Source organism: Zeugodacus cucurbitae, chromosome 5, assembly GCF_028554725.1.
Source record: "Zeugodacus cucurbitae isolate PBARC_wt_2022May chromosome 5, idZeuCucr1.2, whole genome shotgun sequence".
NCBI classification, from domain to species: domain Eukaryota; kingdom Metazoa; phylum Arthropoda; class Insecta; order Diptera; family Tephritidae; genus Zeugodacus; species Zeugodacus cucurbitae.
Window position 1 is genome coordinate 71,784,669 of NC_071670.1, and position 13,178 is coordinate 71,797,846.

The 13,178-nt window shown below is 38.6% G+C and overlaps 2 protein-coding genes across 2 annotated transcripts; one reads left to right on the plus strand and one right to left on the minus strand.

Moving 5' to 3' along the window:
* Positions 1-3,118: 3,118 nt before the first annotated feature.
* LOC105217639 (uncharacterized) lies at positions 3,119-6,972 on the minus strand. Its single transcript, XM_054230505.1, has 4 exons — positions 6,583-6,972; positions 6,321-6,522; positions 6,132-6,259; positions 3,119-4,650 (listed from the first exon to the last, which is right to left on the minus strand). Exons 1-4 carry the CDS (start codon positions 6,653-6,655, stop codon positions 4,205-4,207), a joined length of 849 nt encoding a protein of 282 aa, XP_054086480.1. The 5' UTR covers positions 6,656-6,972; the 3' UTR covers positions 3,119-4,204.
* A 174-nt stretch (positions 6,973-7,146) lies between these two features.
* On the plus strand, positions 7,147-13,036 carry LOC105217636 (regulator of nonsense transcripts 1 homolog). Its single transcript, XM_011192729.3, has 6 exons — positions 7,147-7,893; positions 7,957-8,321; positions 8,389-9,245; positions 9,303-10,370; positions 10,442-11,550; positions 11,620-13,036. Exons 1-6 carry the CDS (start codon positions 7,711-7,713, stop codon positions 11,686-11,688), a joined length of 3,651 nt encoding a protein of 1,216 aa, XP_011191031.2. The 5' UTR covers positions 7,147-7,710; the 3' UTR covers positions 11,689-13,036.
* Positions 13,037-13,178: the final 142 nt, after the last annotated feature.

Below are 13,178 nucleotides of genomic sequence, written 5' to 3' on the forward strand. Positions count from 1 at the left end.
AGATAAAATCTTAGATAAGATTTTTCTTTCAGAAACACATTTATATCAAGCTCATATCACACAATGTAAGTATGTAAGTACATATGGCACATGAATATGCACGTGGGTGTGGGCGCTGATAGGCATATGGTACTACAGTTATCGTAATTGAATTACTGGCACCACACTTTAGGATATTAAAAAGATATTTGTATACTAAATCTTTAGTTTATTGTGATACACATTTGCAAATAGTACATTTTAATAAAACTTTTGGTATTTCTGTGTTAGACTTCTCTTGAAAATTGTGCAAGGCAATTTCTAAGCAATTTCATGAATCATCAACCCACAAATACAGCGGAGTCATATAGCGCAATTAGTAGTTCAATCGGTCAAATGTAAGCAAAATCTTCATAAAGTTCATCCCCAAGAGCCATAGTGCTCTCAACAAAATTTTGTACCATTTTTGGCTGCCTTTTGTTTATGGCTGCATAAAAGCGAATATTTAATTGATTAGAGGCCAAGGTTTCTTTTTTTGCGCGCTTTTTTGGGAAATACATAATTTCAAGTATACATATATGTATGTATGTAGTCTAGTAATTTATGTACACATGTGATGAATTTAGAACATACATACATACATATACACATATACATTGTTGATATGAAGAAAGGTAAAATGAAACGTTTAGAAAAGATCGCAAAAGTTCGGCTTGGCCGTGGAAAGTATGACATCATTTTCGGCTGCCTGAAATGTGTGCAGAAAGAGTTTATATGTATGTGGTTATAAAGTGCCGCGAAATATGCGTACACTCTCTCTACATACTGGCTTTTATGACGTTCCACTCTTTCGAAAAGTGCAGTGGGCATTTTACACTAAAATTCTTGACAAAATTCAATAGTGAGAAATACTATTTCTTTGCCTTGATCCAGTCTCAATATATTTCTGACACAGTTAATCATATATGCACTGATCAAAGGCATAATCAGGTATTGACCTTTCTCAAGAAGACAACGATGAGCTTCATTACTGCTTCATTAATAAATAGCAGTTAGTTTTTTTTATACGATCACTTGACTTGTCAGCAGACAAAGATATACTTCTGAATGCATAGAAAACCTTCTCATCGCACAACTATTCGGAGGCGGCTTAGAACTTGTTGTAAGTTCGAGTCTCAAATATCGGAAAAGAAGGTGGCACAAAACAAAGAGAGGAAGGTTGCAATGTTGCATACTAGATCCAAACTTCGTTTTCAAATAGCAAAACCTTTATTTTTTCTTAAAATGTTTAACGAGAGATTTTTTCTTACTTTTAAGTTTAATCTATACCGTTCAGTTTCAACTAAAAAACTAAAAATTGCATATGATTTTCCCATAGATAATAATATTATATATATTTGTGTCTTAAAACCTACGCCGTCCGCTGATTGCAGTCATATCACATTTACCTTGCAATAAGCTCCGCTCCAATAGAGCTTAAAAGCAACATTTGTTAGCTTGCCATTGGGGATTCCTTCCAATTGAGTTGAAGACCGGTGACGCTGCAGCCGAGTACCAAAAAATCTGTGGTGTTTGAAGCACACTTTTCTAGTTTTCCAATCACTACCACAATACAGACTTTCTTATGCAAATTTAAATGCAAGCGCACATGCAATGTATCGTATGTGTGTGTATGTAAATTCTTGTAGACCAACTTATTGACCGCGTATCACTAAGTATTTGCGCCGTCTGCCAATATTTTGTATTTTTTACAATTTTTTTTAAACACAATTGACGGTTATAATTTTATCTAAATATATTTACTATATATTTTTGTTTGCTTGATTGTGCGTGTGTGTGTGTGTGTGTGTGTGCAAACATTGCATATTCGTGTTAATTGCTACAGTGCGGCACTATGATTTTGTTCATATAAAAGCCAACAATAATTAATACGTACATGTATGCACAAATATGCACTTGCATCTAGTTCCAACAAAATCATTAATTCGTAGTAATATTGTCTGTTATTTTGTATATTTTATTTTTTTCTCTATGCATGCATTTGCCTCACTTCACAACCCAATACTGGTATGTTTTTTGTATGTGTGTGTGTGTTTGTAGTTATAATAATTTTGAGGTCGATGTCGCGTTTTGGTTTAGTTGTTGACAAATGTCCAAAAAATAAAACAAAATAATAATTAAGAAATTAAGCGACGAACCTCGCGTCGCGCACAGCAGTGTACCGCGCGTATAAACCACCAATCGAGTTCACAACACAACCAAGCGCTTTGAGACTTCCGCGGCAACTGAAACTTCTTTCGATTCGTAACAATGAGTAAAAACATAAAATAAATGCAAAATATTGTGTACATATCTGCGTGCGTACCTTTGTGCATACTACGATATTCAAACCGATTGTACAAAAGCAACAAATAAGCGAGTACATAAAGCCAAAACCAACACTAGGCGATTGTAGAAAACAATAAAGGTAACTCATGCAGTTCGACGTACGACACATACAGGGTGCCGAGATAGCACCACGACCTTTCGATTATCAGTTTTTTGCAAGAATTGTGTAAGAGAGTTTGTTACCCTGATATATGTAAGTATGCACTGAGATTCGCCTTAAGACTTCCCGTAAATCTGTAAGTTGCTTTCAGGTAAACCCCATCGCCATTATCTTCAAAAGCCATTCATTGTCTGGTGGATTAACGCTTAACATCCTGAATGTATTACCCTGTATTCCAAAGCTTAGTGACTTAGAGAACCACTTTGCCAACGGGGAGTTGTATTACAAGTAAACTAAACGCAACGATAAAAGCGATAGCGACTTACACACACACACACAGCACTCAGAGTATGCATGTGTATTTGTTGTGCAGTCGGAAAGCTACTGTTGCGTGTGAAGGCGGACGAAGTGCTTCGCATTGATGTTGGGAGAGCCAACATGAGCATGCTGCCGGCCGCGAACGCGAGTGCACAAGTACTCGCCGCTTGATTCTCAGCATAGCAATCGGTGTTGTGGCTGGTAGTGATTTCCCCGCAACAAATGATTTTGTCCATTTACTTGGAGGTGACTGTTTTTCCTTTGCATTGGATACCTTTGAATGCAAGAGAGGAGTTGGGTTTTATTTCTAATATTCATTTGTACAATGTTTAATTAAACGTTTAAAGCTAATGCATATACGAATATTTTGCGAAAAAAAAAACATTTAAAACGTGCGTAAATTTCATGAAGAAAGTTTCTATTTTAAGTAAAGTATTTTTATAATAATAAAAGTAATTATCATAACCATAAGATATCTCCGAGTTAAACTAAATATAAAGCTTAAAAGGAATTCAATTTCATGAATATATGTAGCTATATAAATACTGGTTTTATTCATACAAAAGTAGTTTCAAATTTATTGAATAGGAGTAGTCAACGCAATTTACGATGTACATAGTTTTTATTGTTATCCTGTAATGGAGTATATAATAAATTTTAATTTAACGTCGAATAGCTGATAGGACTTTTGGTACGAGTATTTGATAATAGACACGCACTCAAATTTGCGAGATAGTCAAGGTATAGATATTGCGAAATTTGTGCAATAAAAGTAGTATAGGCTTTGCTAACAAAATTACTGTTGTGTGTGGTTGTAGGGAATAAACTGGCTTAAACTGTTGTAAAAGATACCACTAAAAAGGAAAGAAGCTCTTAAATCTTCGATATCAAGTAAGTAAAATAAATGTACTTATAATTGTTTGCAATTAATTTAATGGAAATCTTTTTCACATTATCTTTTATTTTTCTAACTTGTCCTTTCAACTTAGTAATTGAAAATCAGCACGCAATTCACTGATATTAATAAGTGCACATATCTTAGCCAACTATTGTTGCAAAAACTGTAAAAAGATGTTAACATCGATAATAAATGAAGGTGTGGTGCTAAGGTAAAAATCTCGGTGCAATTCACATTTTCAAAACTTATGGCGTATTTATAAAACTTCATTTTCGTTCACCTTTGTTTCGGAGCATGTAATTTCTGCTTAAAGAATTAAAGATGAATACTTTCAGTATAAAATTAATACAAAAATAAAATCTGTATTATCGTAAATTATTAAACTATCCACTTAAAACTAGTAACTATATAATGACTATAAAAATTAATGAAAAAATTATCCAGATACTTATAAGAAACTGAATCAGCTCCTCGTGTGAAAAGCTAATGCGATAGAAGTCGAGCAGCGGAAAATATGTAATCTACATATCGTTACCCTCGACATTGCTCGCTTTTATGCCTTTCAATTCAGCTTCGAACACTAAATTGCTAATATTCTTCTTAAGATACACTTGTTCGTGATGTGGAAGCTTCTTAACTGTTTTAGCCATACTTAAGAAAAATAAATCTATGTCATCATATCCATCCACTCCCACCGCATGTGGTCGTTTTGTGCTTTGTACTTTTGTAATGCTATTATTAAGTGGATTTTTTGTGGACATTAAATTTTCGCGTACTGATATAAAAGGAATTTTCGGTGGCGCCACATCCTCACCATTTTGGGAATTGCTTTCTTCCACGTTGTCATCACTCTCACTTAGAGTTGCGAAACTGTTATCATTGCAGGGGGATTCGGAATCCCTATGTGATATGTGATTTTTTATAGGCACCAAAGGTGAGGTTCTGCGATCACTTTTTATTTTTATTTCTGGAATACAAAAATTACCAATTTTATTGAATACTTTTTCAAATTAATTGTATTATATAATTATTGTAATTAAATAATTTTAACTCTAATCTTAGTTTTTTTGGTTCACTAATTATCAGTGGAAGATCCATATGCAGCACTTGTAACCGTAATTTGGGGGGATGGGGTCATATGTAGAAGTTCACGCAAGTGAGTAAAGTTTCTGATCGCCATTCACTTGGGAGTGGCCAGGAACGATTCTTTTGCATATGACTCAAGCAGCTCACGACTTCCGGTTTTAGACCAAGTATCCCCTGGGTAGCTAACAGACATCCGTTTGGAGGCGAGCTAAAGTGAGAAGGCGAAGCCCGCTTCTGCGGTTGTGCGTAGGGCTTGGGACCCACTACATAAAAAAATCTCCCCCATGAAAACAAACACCGATATAGAGGGTACAATCTTCTACAAGAGTGTACAGCTCCTGTCGTATGCCGATGATATTGATATCATCGGAAGCAACAACCGCGCCGTTTGTTCTGCGTTTTCCAGACTAGATAAAGAAGCGAAGAGTGAGGACAAGACGAAATATCTCCTGTCATCAAACAAACAGTCAGCACACTCGCGTCTTGGCTCCCACGTCACTGTCGACAGTCATAACTTTGAAGTTGTAGATAATTTCGTTTATCTGGGAACCAGCATTAACAACACCAACAATGTCAGCCTTAAAATCCAACGCAGAATCACTCTTGCCCACAGGGGCTACTTTGGACTGAGTAGGCAATTGAAAAGTTCCTCTCTCGACGAACCAAAATCAAACTCTATAAGTCGCTCATTATTCCCGTCCTGATGTATGGCGCTGAAGCGTGGACGATGACAACATCCGATGAGACGACTCTTGGGGTTTTCGAGAGAAAGGTTTTGCGCAAGATTTATGGTCCTCTAAACATTGGCAACGGCGAATACCGCAAACGATGGAACGATGAGCTGTACGATTTATACGACGACATTGACATAGTTCAGCGAAAAAAAAGACAGCGGCTACGCTGGCTAGGTCATGTTGTACGGATGGAAGAAAACACTCCAGCTCTGAAAGTATTCGATGCAGTACCCGCTGGAGGAAGCCGAGGAAGAGGGAGACCTCCACTCCGATGGAAGGACCAAGTGCAAAGTGACCTGGCTTCACTTGGTGTTTCCAGTTGGCGCCAAAAAGCAAAAAGGAGGAATGAGTTGCGCGCTCTGGTGGATTCGGCTATAATCGCTTAAAGCGGTTCCTACGCCAAATATATATACATATAAACGGGACTTTTCAAACTATTATAAGTTCTAATTCAAATATTCATATCGGTTTGCCTAATTTTGTGTACATACATATATACATATGTATAAACACACTGGGCTGAGAAACTGAATTTACAGGAATAAAGCTCATTTGAACTATAAATCCTCCATATAAGTGTTGCCAGTTGTATTTGGCTACAGTCAACGCTAGTTTGATTATTACATACCGTTAGTTTTGACATTGTTCTGGCAGTCACGAGGTCCATTTTCAAACTCAGTTAATAACGAATCCATCTCCTCGTAGGGTTCCCAAAGCGATGGTATACCTGTAGATCTCACTTGAATACGTTCCCTTCTGCAATGATTGATTTAGAATATTAATAGAACATGTATATATATGTATACCTAAAATTTACTTATACTTCGAAGACATGTTATGCATCTTTGTCTTCAATTCTGATAAGTTATATTTGAAACCTTGTAGCTCCATTTCCACCACAATTTCCATTAAAATGTGACTGTTTTTTTTGCAAGCGCGTAGTTTACCCAAATTTTCCCTCCATAACTGAAGCAATAATTTCTCGCTATCTTCCGTCCATTTATTGCGCCGTTTATAATCTTTAGACAAGCCATACATTATTATTTATAAAATATGTTATTTATTACAACAATACTCACTGCTCTTTATTTCCTCTCCATCATCTTCATACTCCTTACAATAAAACGAGGACTTCGAGGATTTCGAGGACATGATACCAGCAGTGTGTAACGGTTTGAGTATATGTATTTAAATACGTTTGTAATAATTTAATTATAATTTAGTAATTTATGCACTAATATGAACGCGTTGTAAACATGTTTTATTTACTATTTAGCAAAGTGCAGGCAACGATAACTGTTCGATGATATTTAGTTATCGATATATATGAAGAGTGAAAAGGAATGCTGTTAACACAACCCTAATAGTTATTACATTCGGTTCTGGGTAACCGAAATAAATCCGAACTCTTATCTGCCTCACGACTCTCAATTCGAGAGCATTCTAAAGTCATACTCAGGGTATATTTTATGACTCTGCAACAAATGGATTTACAATTAGCCAATTATTTCGAACGACAATGATTTTATCAAGCTAAATATTTCCAATAATAAAGTTGCCATTTATGTTAACCACTGCATTTTTATTTGAAGTTATTTTTTAAAAGTCATCTGGCAAGCCTGTAAGGTAAGGAAATGTGGGGGAATTTGTTGTACCGCCTGGTTTTACATTTTGTGAAGTAATAAAGATATAAAATCGTCTACAAAGCGCAGATAATTTACGATTTGCCAACAAAATATTAAGCAAATTAAATTTGCAAAAAATTGAAGTCATCGAACAGTGAAGTACAAATCACAGCTATTGGCTTGAGAAACTTCACATGAAAATTTTGTCGTCAGCAGATAGTGAGAAATACGATTGGAAACAAAAGGTATATTCCGCGCAAAAGAAAATCAGAAAATAAGCGAACGGAACAAAGCGAAAACGTGACAACGACGAAATAGCAACCGTTTTAAACGTCGACATCGTCACAACAACAAAGATTTCGTAGGTCGTCTTCAAGAAAACGAGGGAGAAGGTGACAGAAACTTTTTCGATTGAATTAATAGGGACAGGGTGTAGGTCGGAAAGAAGAGCAACGACGTGGTTTCTGTTTTGCGCAAGAGGAATAACCAAACACGCAACCGAGGCAAACGGGAACTAACCACAAAACAATAAAGAAAATTGTGAAGTAGTCATCAAAGTTTTTTAATCATTCCCATACTACCATGAGTGTAGACGCATATGGGCCAAGTTCGCAGACTTTGACATTTTTGGATACAGAGGAGAATGACTTGATTGGCGCTGATACGCAGGCATCAGAATTCGATTTTCGCGACTTCACGCTTCCTTCTCAATCTCAAACACAAGCCTCTCAATTGGAAGGGATTGGTGGCAATGCAACAACACAAGTAAATATTTAATAATATTGAAATAAATTAAAATGTAATTTACTATTTTTCATATCTGTTCAGAGCAAATTAAATGTGCTAACAAACAATTTGGCCGAGTTGCAATTTGAAGAGGAGGATGACGATACATCTATATTAGCCGTAAAGGAACTTCCTCACCATGCCTGCAAATATTGTGGCATTCACGATCCTGGTACAGTAGTTATGTGTAATAACTGTAAGAAATGGTTTTGCAATGGAAGGGGTAGCACTTCCGGATCCCATATAGTTAATCATTTGGTGCGAGCCAAGCATCGAGAGGTGACACTTCATTCTGAAGGTCCTCTAGGAGAAACTGTGCTCGAGTGTTATTCATGTGGTGTTCGTAATGTTTTTGTATTAGGATTTATCCCTGCTAAAGCGGATTCAGTAGTAGTGCTATTGTGTCGGTAAGTAGCATACAAGAAGAGATTGTATAAATCACACATCCATTCATTATATATATATTTTTTATAGTCAACCATGTGCTGCACAAAATTCTTTAAAAGATATGAACTGGGATCAAGATCAATGGAAACCTTTAATAACAGATCGATCCTTTTTACCATGGTTGGTAAAGGTACCCACCGAGCAAGAGCAATTACGCGCACGCCAAATATCTGCTGCTCAAATAAATAAGTTGGAGGAGTTGTGGAAAGAGAATATCGATGCAACGTTTCAAGATCTCGAAAAGCCCGGAATAGATACGGAGCCATCTCAAGTGCTACTTCGATACGAAGATGGTTACCAATATGAAAAAGTGTTTGGACCTTTGGTACGCTTAGAAGCGGAATATGATAAAAAACTAAAAGAATCGCAAACACAAGAGGGAATAGAAGTGCGTTGGGATGTTGGCCTGAATAAAAAAACCATTGCCTATTTTACGTTGGCCAAAACTGATTCTGATATGAAACTAATGCACGGTGATGAATTAAGATTGCGCTACGTCGGAGAGCTTCATAAGGCGTGGAGCGAAATTGGTCATGTTATAAAAGTGCCCGACAATTATGGCGAAGATGTCGGTTTGGAACTGAAATCCTCCGCAGGTGCCCCAGTTAAATGTACCTCCAACTTTGCCGTTGATTTTATTTGGAAATGCACTTCATTTGATCGCATGACTCGTGCACTTAAAGTATTCGCTATGGATCGTAGTTCAGTGTCTAATTACATATACGCACGGCTTCTTGGGCATGGTCGGCATGACGGCAGTGATGAACTCCTATTTCGAGGTCCCATACCAAAACTGTTTAGTGCTCCGAACTTACCGGATTTGAATCGTTCCCAAGTATATGCTGTTAAGCACGCATTGCAACGTCCTTTAAGTCTAATTCAAGGTAAATACAGTTTTTGTTTTTTAAGTCATTACAAAGTTAACGGTTTACTCTTCTTAGGTCCGCCTGGTACCGGAAAAACTGTCACCTCGGCCACAATAGTATACCAATTAGTGAAACAGCATGGAGGCACCGTGCTCGTGTGTGCACCCAGTAACACAGCGGTAGACCAACTTACGGAAAAAATCCACCGCACCAACTTGAAAGTGGTTCGTCTCTGCGCCAAGTCTCGAGAAGCTATCGATAGTCCTGTGAGCTTCCTAGCTTTACATAATCAAATTCGTAACATGGAGACAAATATTGAGCTAAAAAAGTTGCAACAACTCAAAGACGAGACTGGTGAGTTGAGCTCGGCTGATGAAAAGCGATACCGCACTTTGAAGCGTGCCGCTGAGCATCAATTACTCGAAGCCGCTGATGTCATTTGCTGTACTTGCGTAAGCGCCGGAGACGTGCGCCTAGCGCGTATAAAATTCACTTCTATCCTCATAGACGAATCCATGCAGTCTACTGAGCCAGAGTGCATGGTGCCAGTAGTACTGGGAGCGAAGCAGTTGATACTGGTCGGAGATCACTGCCAGTTAGGTCCAGTTGTGATGTGCAAGAAAGCAGCCAGAGCTGGTCTGTCGCAAAGCTTATTCGAACGCCTAGTAGTTTTGGGTATCCGCCCGTTTCGGTTGGAAGTCCAGTATCGTATGCATCCGGAATTGTCGCAATTTCCTTCAAACTTCTTTTATGAAGGATCGCTGCAGAACGGCGTTTGCGCTGAGGATCGCAAATTGAAGATTGACTTTCCATGGCCACAGCCTGACAGGCCGATGTTCTTCCTTGTTACTCAAGGACAAGAAGAAATTGCGGGCTCGGGAACATCCTATCTGAATCGTACGGAAGCAGCAAATGTGGAAAAGATAACAACACGTTTTCTCAAGGCTGGTGTCAAGCCGGAGCAGATTGGTATCATTACCCCCTATGAAGGCCAACGAGCTTACTTAGTGCAATACATGCAATATCAGGGCAGCTTGCACTCCAGACTATATCAGGAAATAGAGATTGCTAGCGTCGATGCTTTCCAAGGAAGAGAAAAAGATATTATAATTATGTCATGTGTGCGATCTAATGAGCGTCAAGGTAAGTAATGGTATTCGAAAAGTGTAAAAGATTTCTTATTGAACGAACACATTTCTTAATTTCGAAAACAGGTATTGGTTTTCTCAATGATCCTAGGCGTTTAAATGTCGCATTAACTCGCTCGAAATATGGCACTATCATCGTGGGCAATCCCAAAGTCTTGTCCAAGCAACCGCTTTGGAATCATTTGCTTAATTTCTACAAAGATCGCAAAGTGTTGGTGGAGGGCTCGCTGAATAATCTAAAGGAGTCCCTAATACAATTCCAAAAGCCCAAGAAGATTGTCAACACCCTAAATATGGGGGCTCACTTCATGACCACAATGATGGCCGATGCGAAGGAAGCCATGATTCCCGGCTCCATTTACGATCGATCCGGCCAATACGGCTATTCGTCGGGTCCCATTAATGCATCCAACTATGGTGGTAGTGGTTTAGGCTTAGGACTGGGCTACGGAGGCAGCAACAACTTGGGTTACGGTAGCGGCGCTGCTGCAGCGCAAATGCAAGCGGCCGCCGCAGCGCAGAACTTAAACAACTTTATGAGCGGTAACTTCGGTGCTATCGGAGCTCGGAACAACGGCCCAAGTGGAGCGGCAAATCAAGCAGCTGCCAATGCACACCAATGGAACCATCACCACGACTCGATTAGTTACATCTCGCCCGAACGTGCGCAGGCAGCAATGAATAACATGCCAGTCCCGGTTGGCATGTTCATGAACATGAGCAATATTCCGCCGCGGTTCTACAACCAACACCAACAGGCGATACAGGCCGCGGCAAAACAAGGACGCCGAACTGGTGCTGGCCTGGGCGCTGCTGGTATAGCTCTTAACAACAATGGCGGCGGCAATGGAGTCAGCAAACTGTTCAACAATTACAATTCCTCCATCGCTGGCGTTGCTAACAAAGGCCAAAATGTGAAAACTCGCAACAGCATGCAAGCCACTGCTGCTACAACACCAACAACAACTAGTGCCAACGACATCAGCAGCGTGCTTATTGGCGCCGGTTCCACCACGTCTCAGAGCAACGCCCTGCCGCTGACCCAACAGAATATGTCGCAACAAATGAGCCAGCCCGGCGGCTTTACATTGTCACAACAGCCCGAGCTGTCACAAGATTTTGGTCAAATTTCGCAAATCGATAGCATTCTCTCCCAAGATGTAAATTTTACCGCGGTAAGCATCAAACTTCACTCTTTACTGGATAGCATATGTATAATTAATCGATTTCTTTGTTTGTTGCAGGGCAATCTCACCACTGATCGGATGAAATTCGGCCTGAACAGTCAGAGTCAATTCTCGCAGCCTTATTGATATAACGGTTGATTCCAACTACAAAAGCAAAAGCAGCAGCAGTCAGTTAAACCAACAATTCATATCAAACAAATACAAACTTTTTGATGTAACGAAAGAGAACAAAGAAGACAAGAAGCGTGCACACAAAAAACTGCAGAAACAGCAGCCACAGATCTCTGATCGCTTGGATAGAATCGAACTGAAACGGAATTACAAGGGGTAAAATGCAAAGATTCCGTTTAAGCCACTCAAATGACATCACGTTTGGGTAATGCCGACAAAGATTTCAATTTCAATCAGCGACAGCGATCGCATAAAAATGCGACTTCACAGCGACGGAGTAGTATGTGTGCCACCTGCGCCAACGTGTGCTTAAATGGGTTAATTACGAGTAGGAGAATTTGGAAGCGACGACAAGCAGAAAAAGATATACAAACACAACAATCCACAATGAGATTTATTGAGAGCTAAACAAAAACAAATGCCGCACATACAGTAGCTGCAACAGCAGGGATTGGAACACGAGTGAGCCAACCAAACAAATATGTTTTTCAATGGAGGTGAACGACAGCTAAAGGCTATTCATCGTCCACACTCTATTTTCTTATATCACGAGCTGAACCTATCAAACAAACAAAAAAAGGCAAAACAATTGACACAAAGGAAATGAGTGGACACTCGATGTGGTTCCCATAAAGCTCTGAATATGATTTCAACTTGAGTAGAGTTTCCGAGCATGGTTTATACGCTTTAGCGCCTTGAGGGCAATTACCAGCCAATTGGCGGAAGTGGTCGATCGATACATTTTATGGGACACCTTTTGTGCATAGTTCTCCTCCATCTAAACTTCTACAAGACGATGTGTTTTTAATGGAAAAACGCTCTTCCCTTCAATCCAGTGGGAATACTTCTTCACTGATGTCTATGTGTATTGTGCTGAAGCATAGCGGGCTGTGTTCCCCAGTTCTATTGCTCTTGGATTTTCCCACGTATAAATATATTTTAACTTTTAAATTTTGTGATTACGTTCATTTACTGACAAGTGATTTCGAAATTAGCGACTATATTAAAAAAAAAAAAACAACAACAAATATTCAACAATTTTTATATACATTTAACATGCAATAAATGTATATTACCAAATATATATTTCAATAAAACGCTTCAACATCACCATAGTGGCAGAATAAAGATCAATTTGATGAAGTGCAGGTACTGCTATCCATGGGTGGTGAAGGAGCACGCTTTCGTCGCAATTCCTTTTAGAAGAAACGCTTTGCTTTGCAATCCTTGCATGTGGAATCGTCTTGATTTCTCGGGAAAATAAATCTCTGTTTTTATTATTTGCATTAAAAATATTTTTTTTTTAAATAAAATAAAAACAATAAAAATCTAACTATCGAATCTTTTAAAACCAAAACACTCCAGCTGGTAAAGTATGCTGCCAATGTGGGAGGATAGTTGGGGGGTGAAATGTAATTAATTTTTTTTATAATCAATTTGTATTA

Coding starts and splice junctions, on each gene's coding strand:
- LOC105217636 (XM_011192729.3), top strand. CDS start 7,711: ATGAGTGTAGACGCATATGGGCCAAGTTCGCAGACTTTGACATTTTTG. Junction 8,322..8,388: donor GTAGTAGTGCTATTGTGTCG/GTAAGTAGCATA, acceptor TATTTTTTATAG/TCAACCATGTGCTGCACAAA. Junction 9,246..9,302: donor TCCTTTAAGTCTAATTCAAG/GTAAATACAGTT, acceptor TACTCTTCTTAG/GTCCGCCTGGTACCGGAAAA.
- LOC105217639 (XM_054230505.1), bottom strand. CDS start 6,655: ATGTCCTCGAAATCCTCGAAGTCCTCGTTTTATTGTAAGGAGTATGAA. Junction 6,523..6,582: donor TGGAGAGGAAATAAAGAGCA/GTGAGTATTGTT, acceptor GCTTGTCTAAAG/ATTATAAACGGCGCAATAAA. Junction 4,651..6,131: donor GAACAATGTCAAAACTAACG/GTATGTAATAAT, acceptor TTTGTATTCCAG/AAATAAAAATAAAAAGTGAT.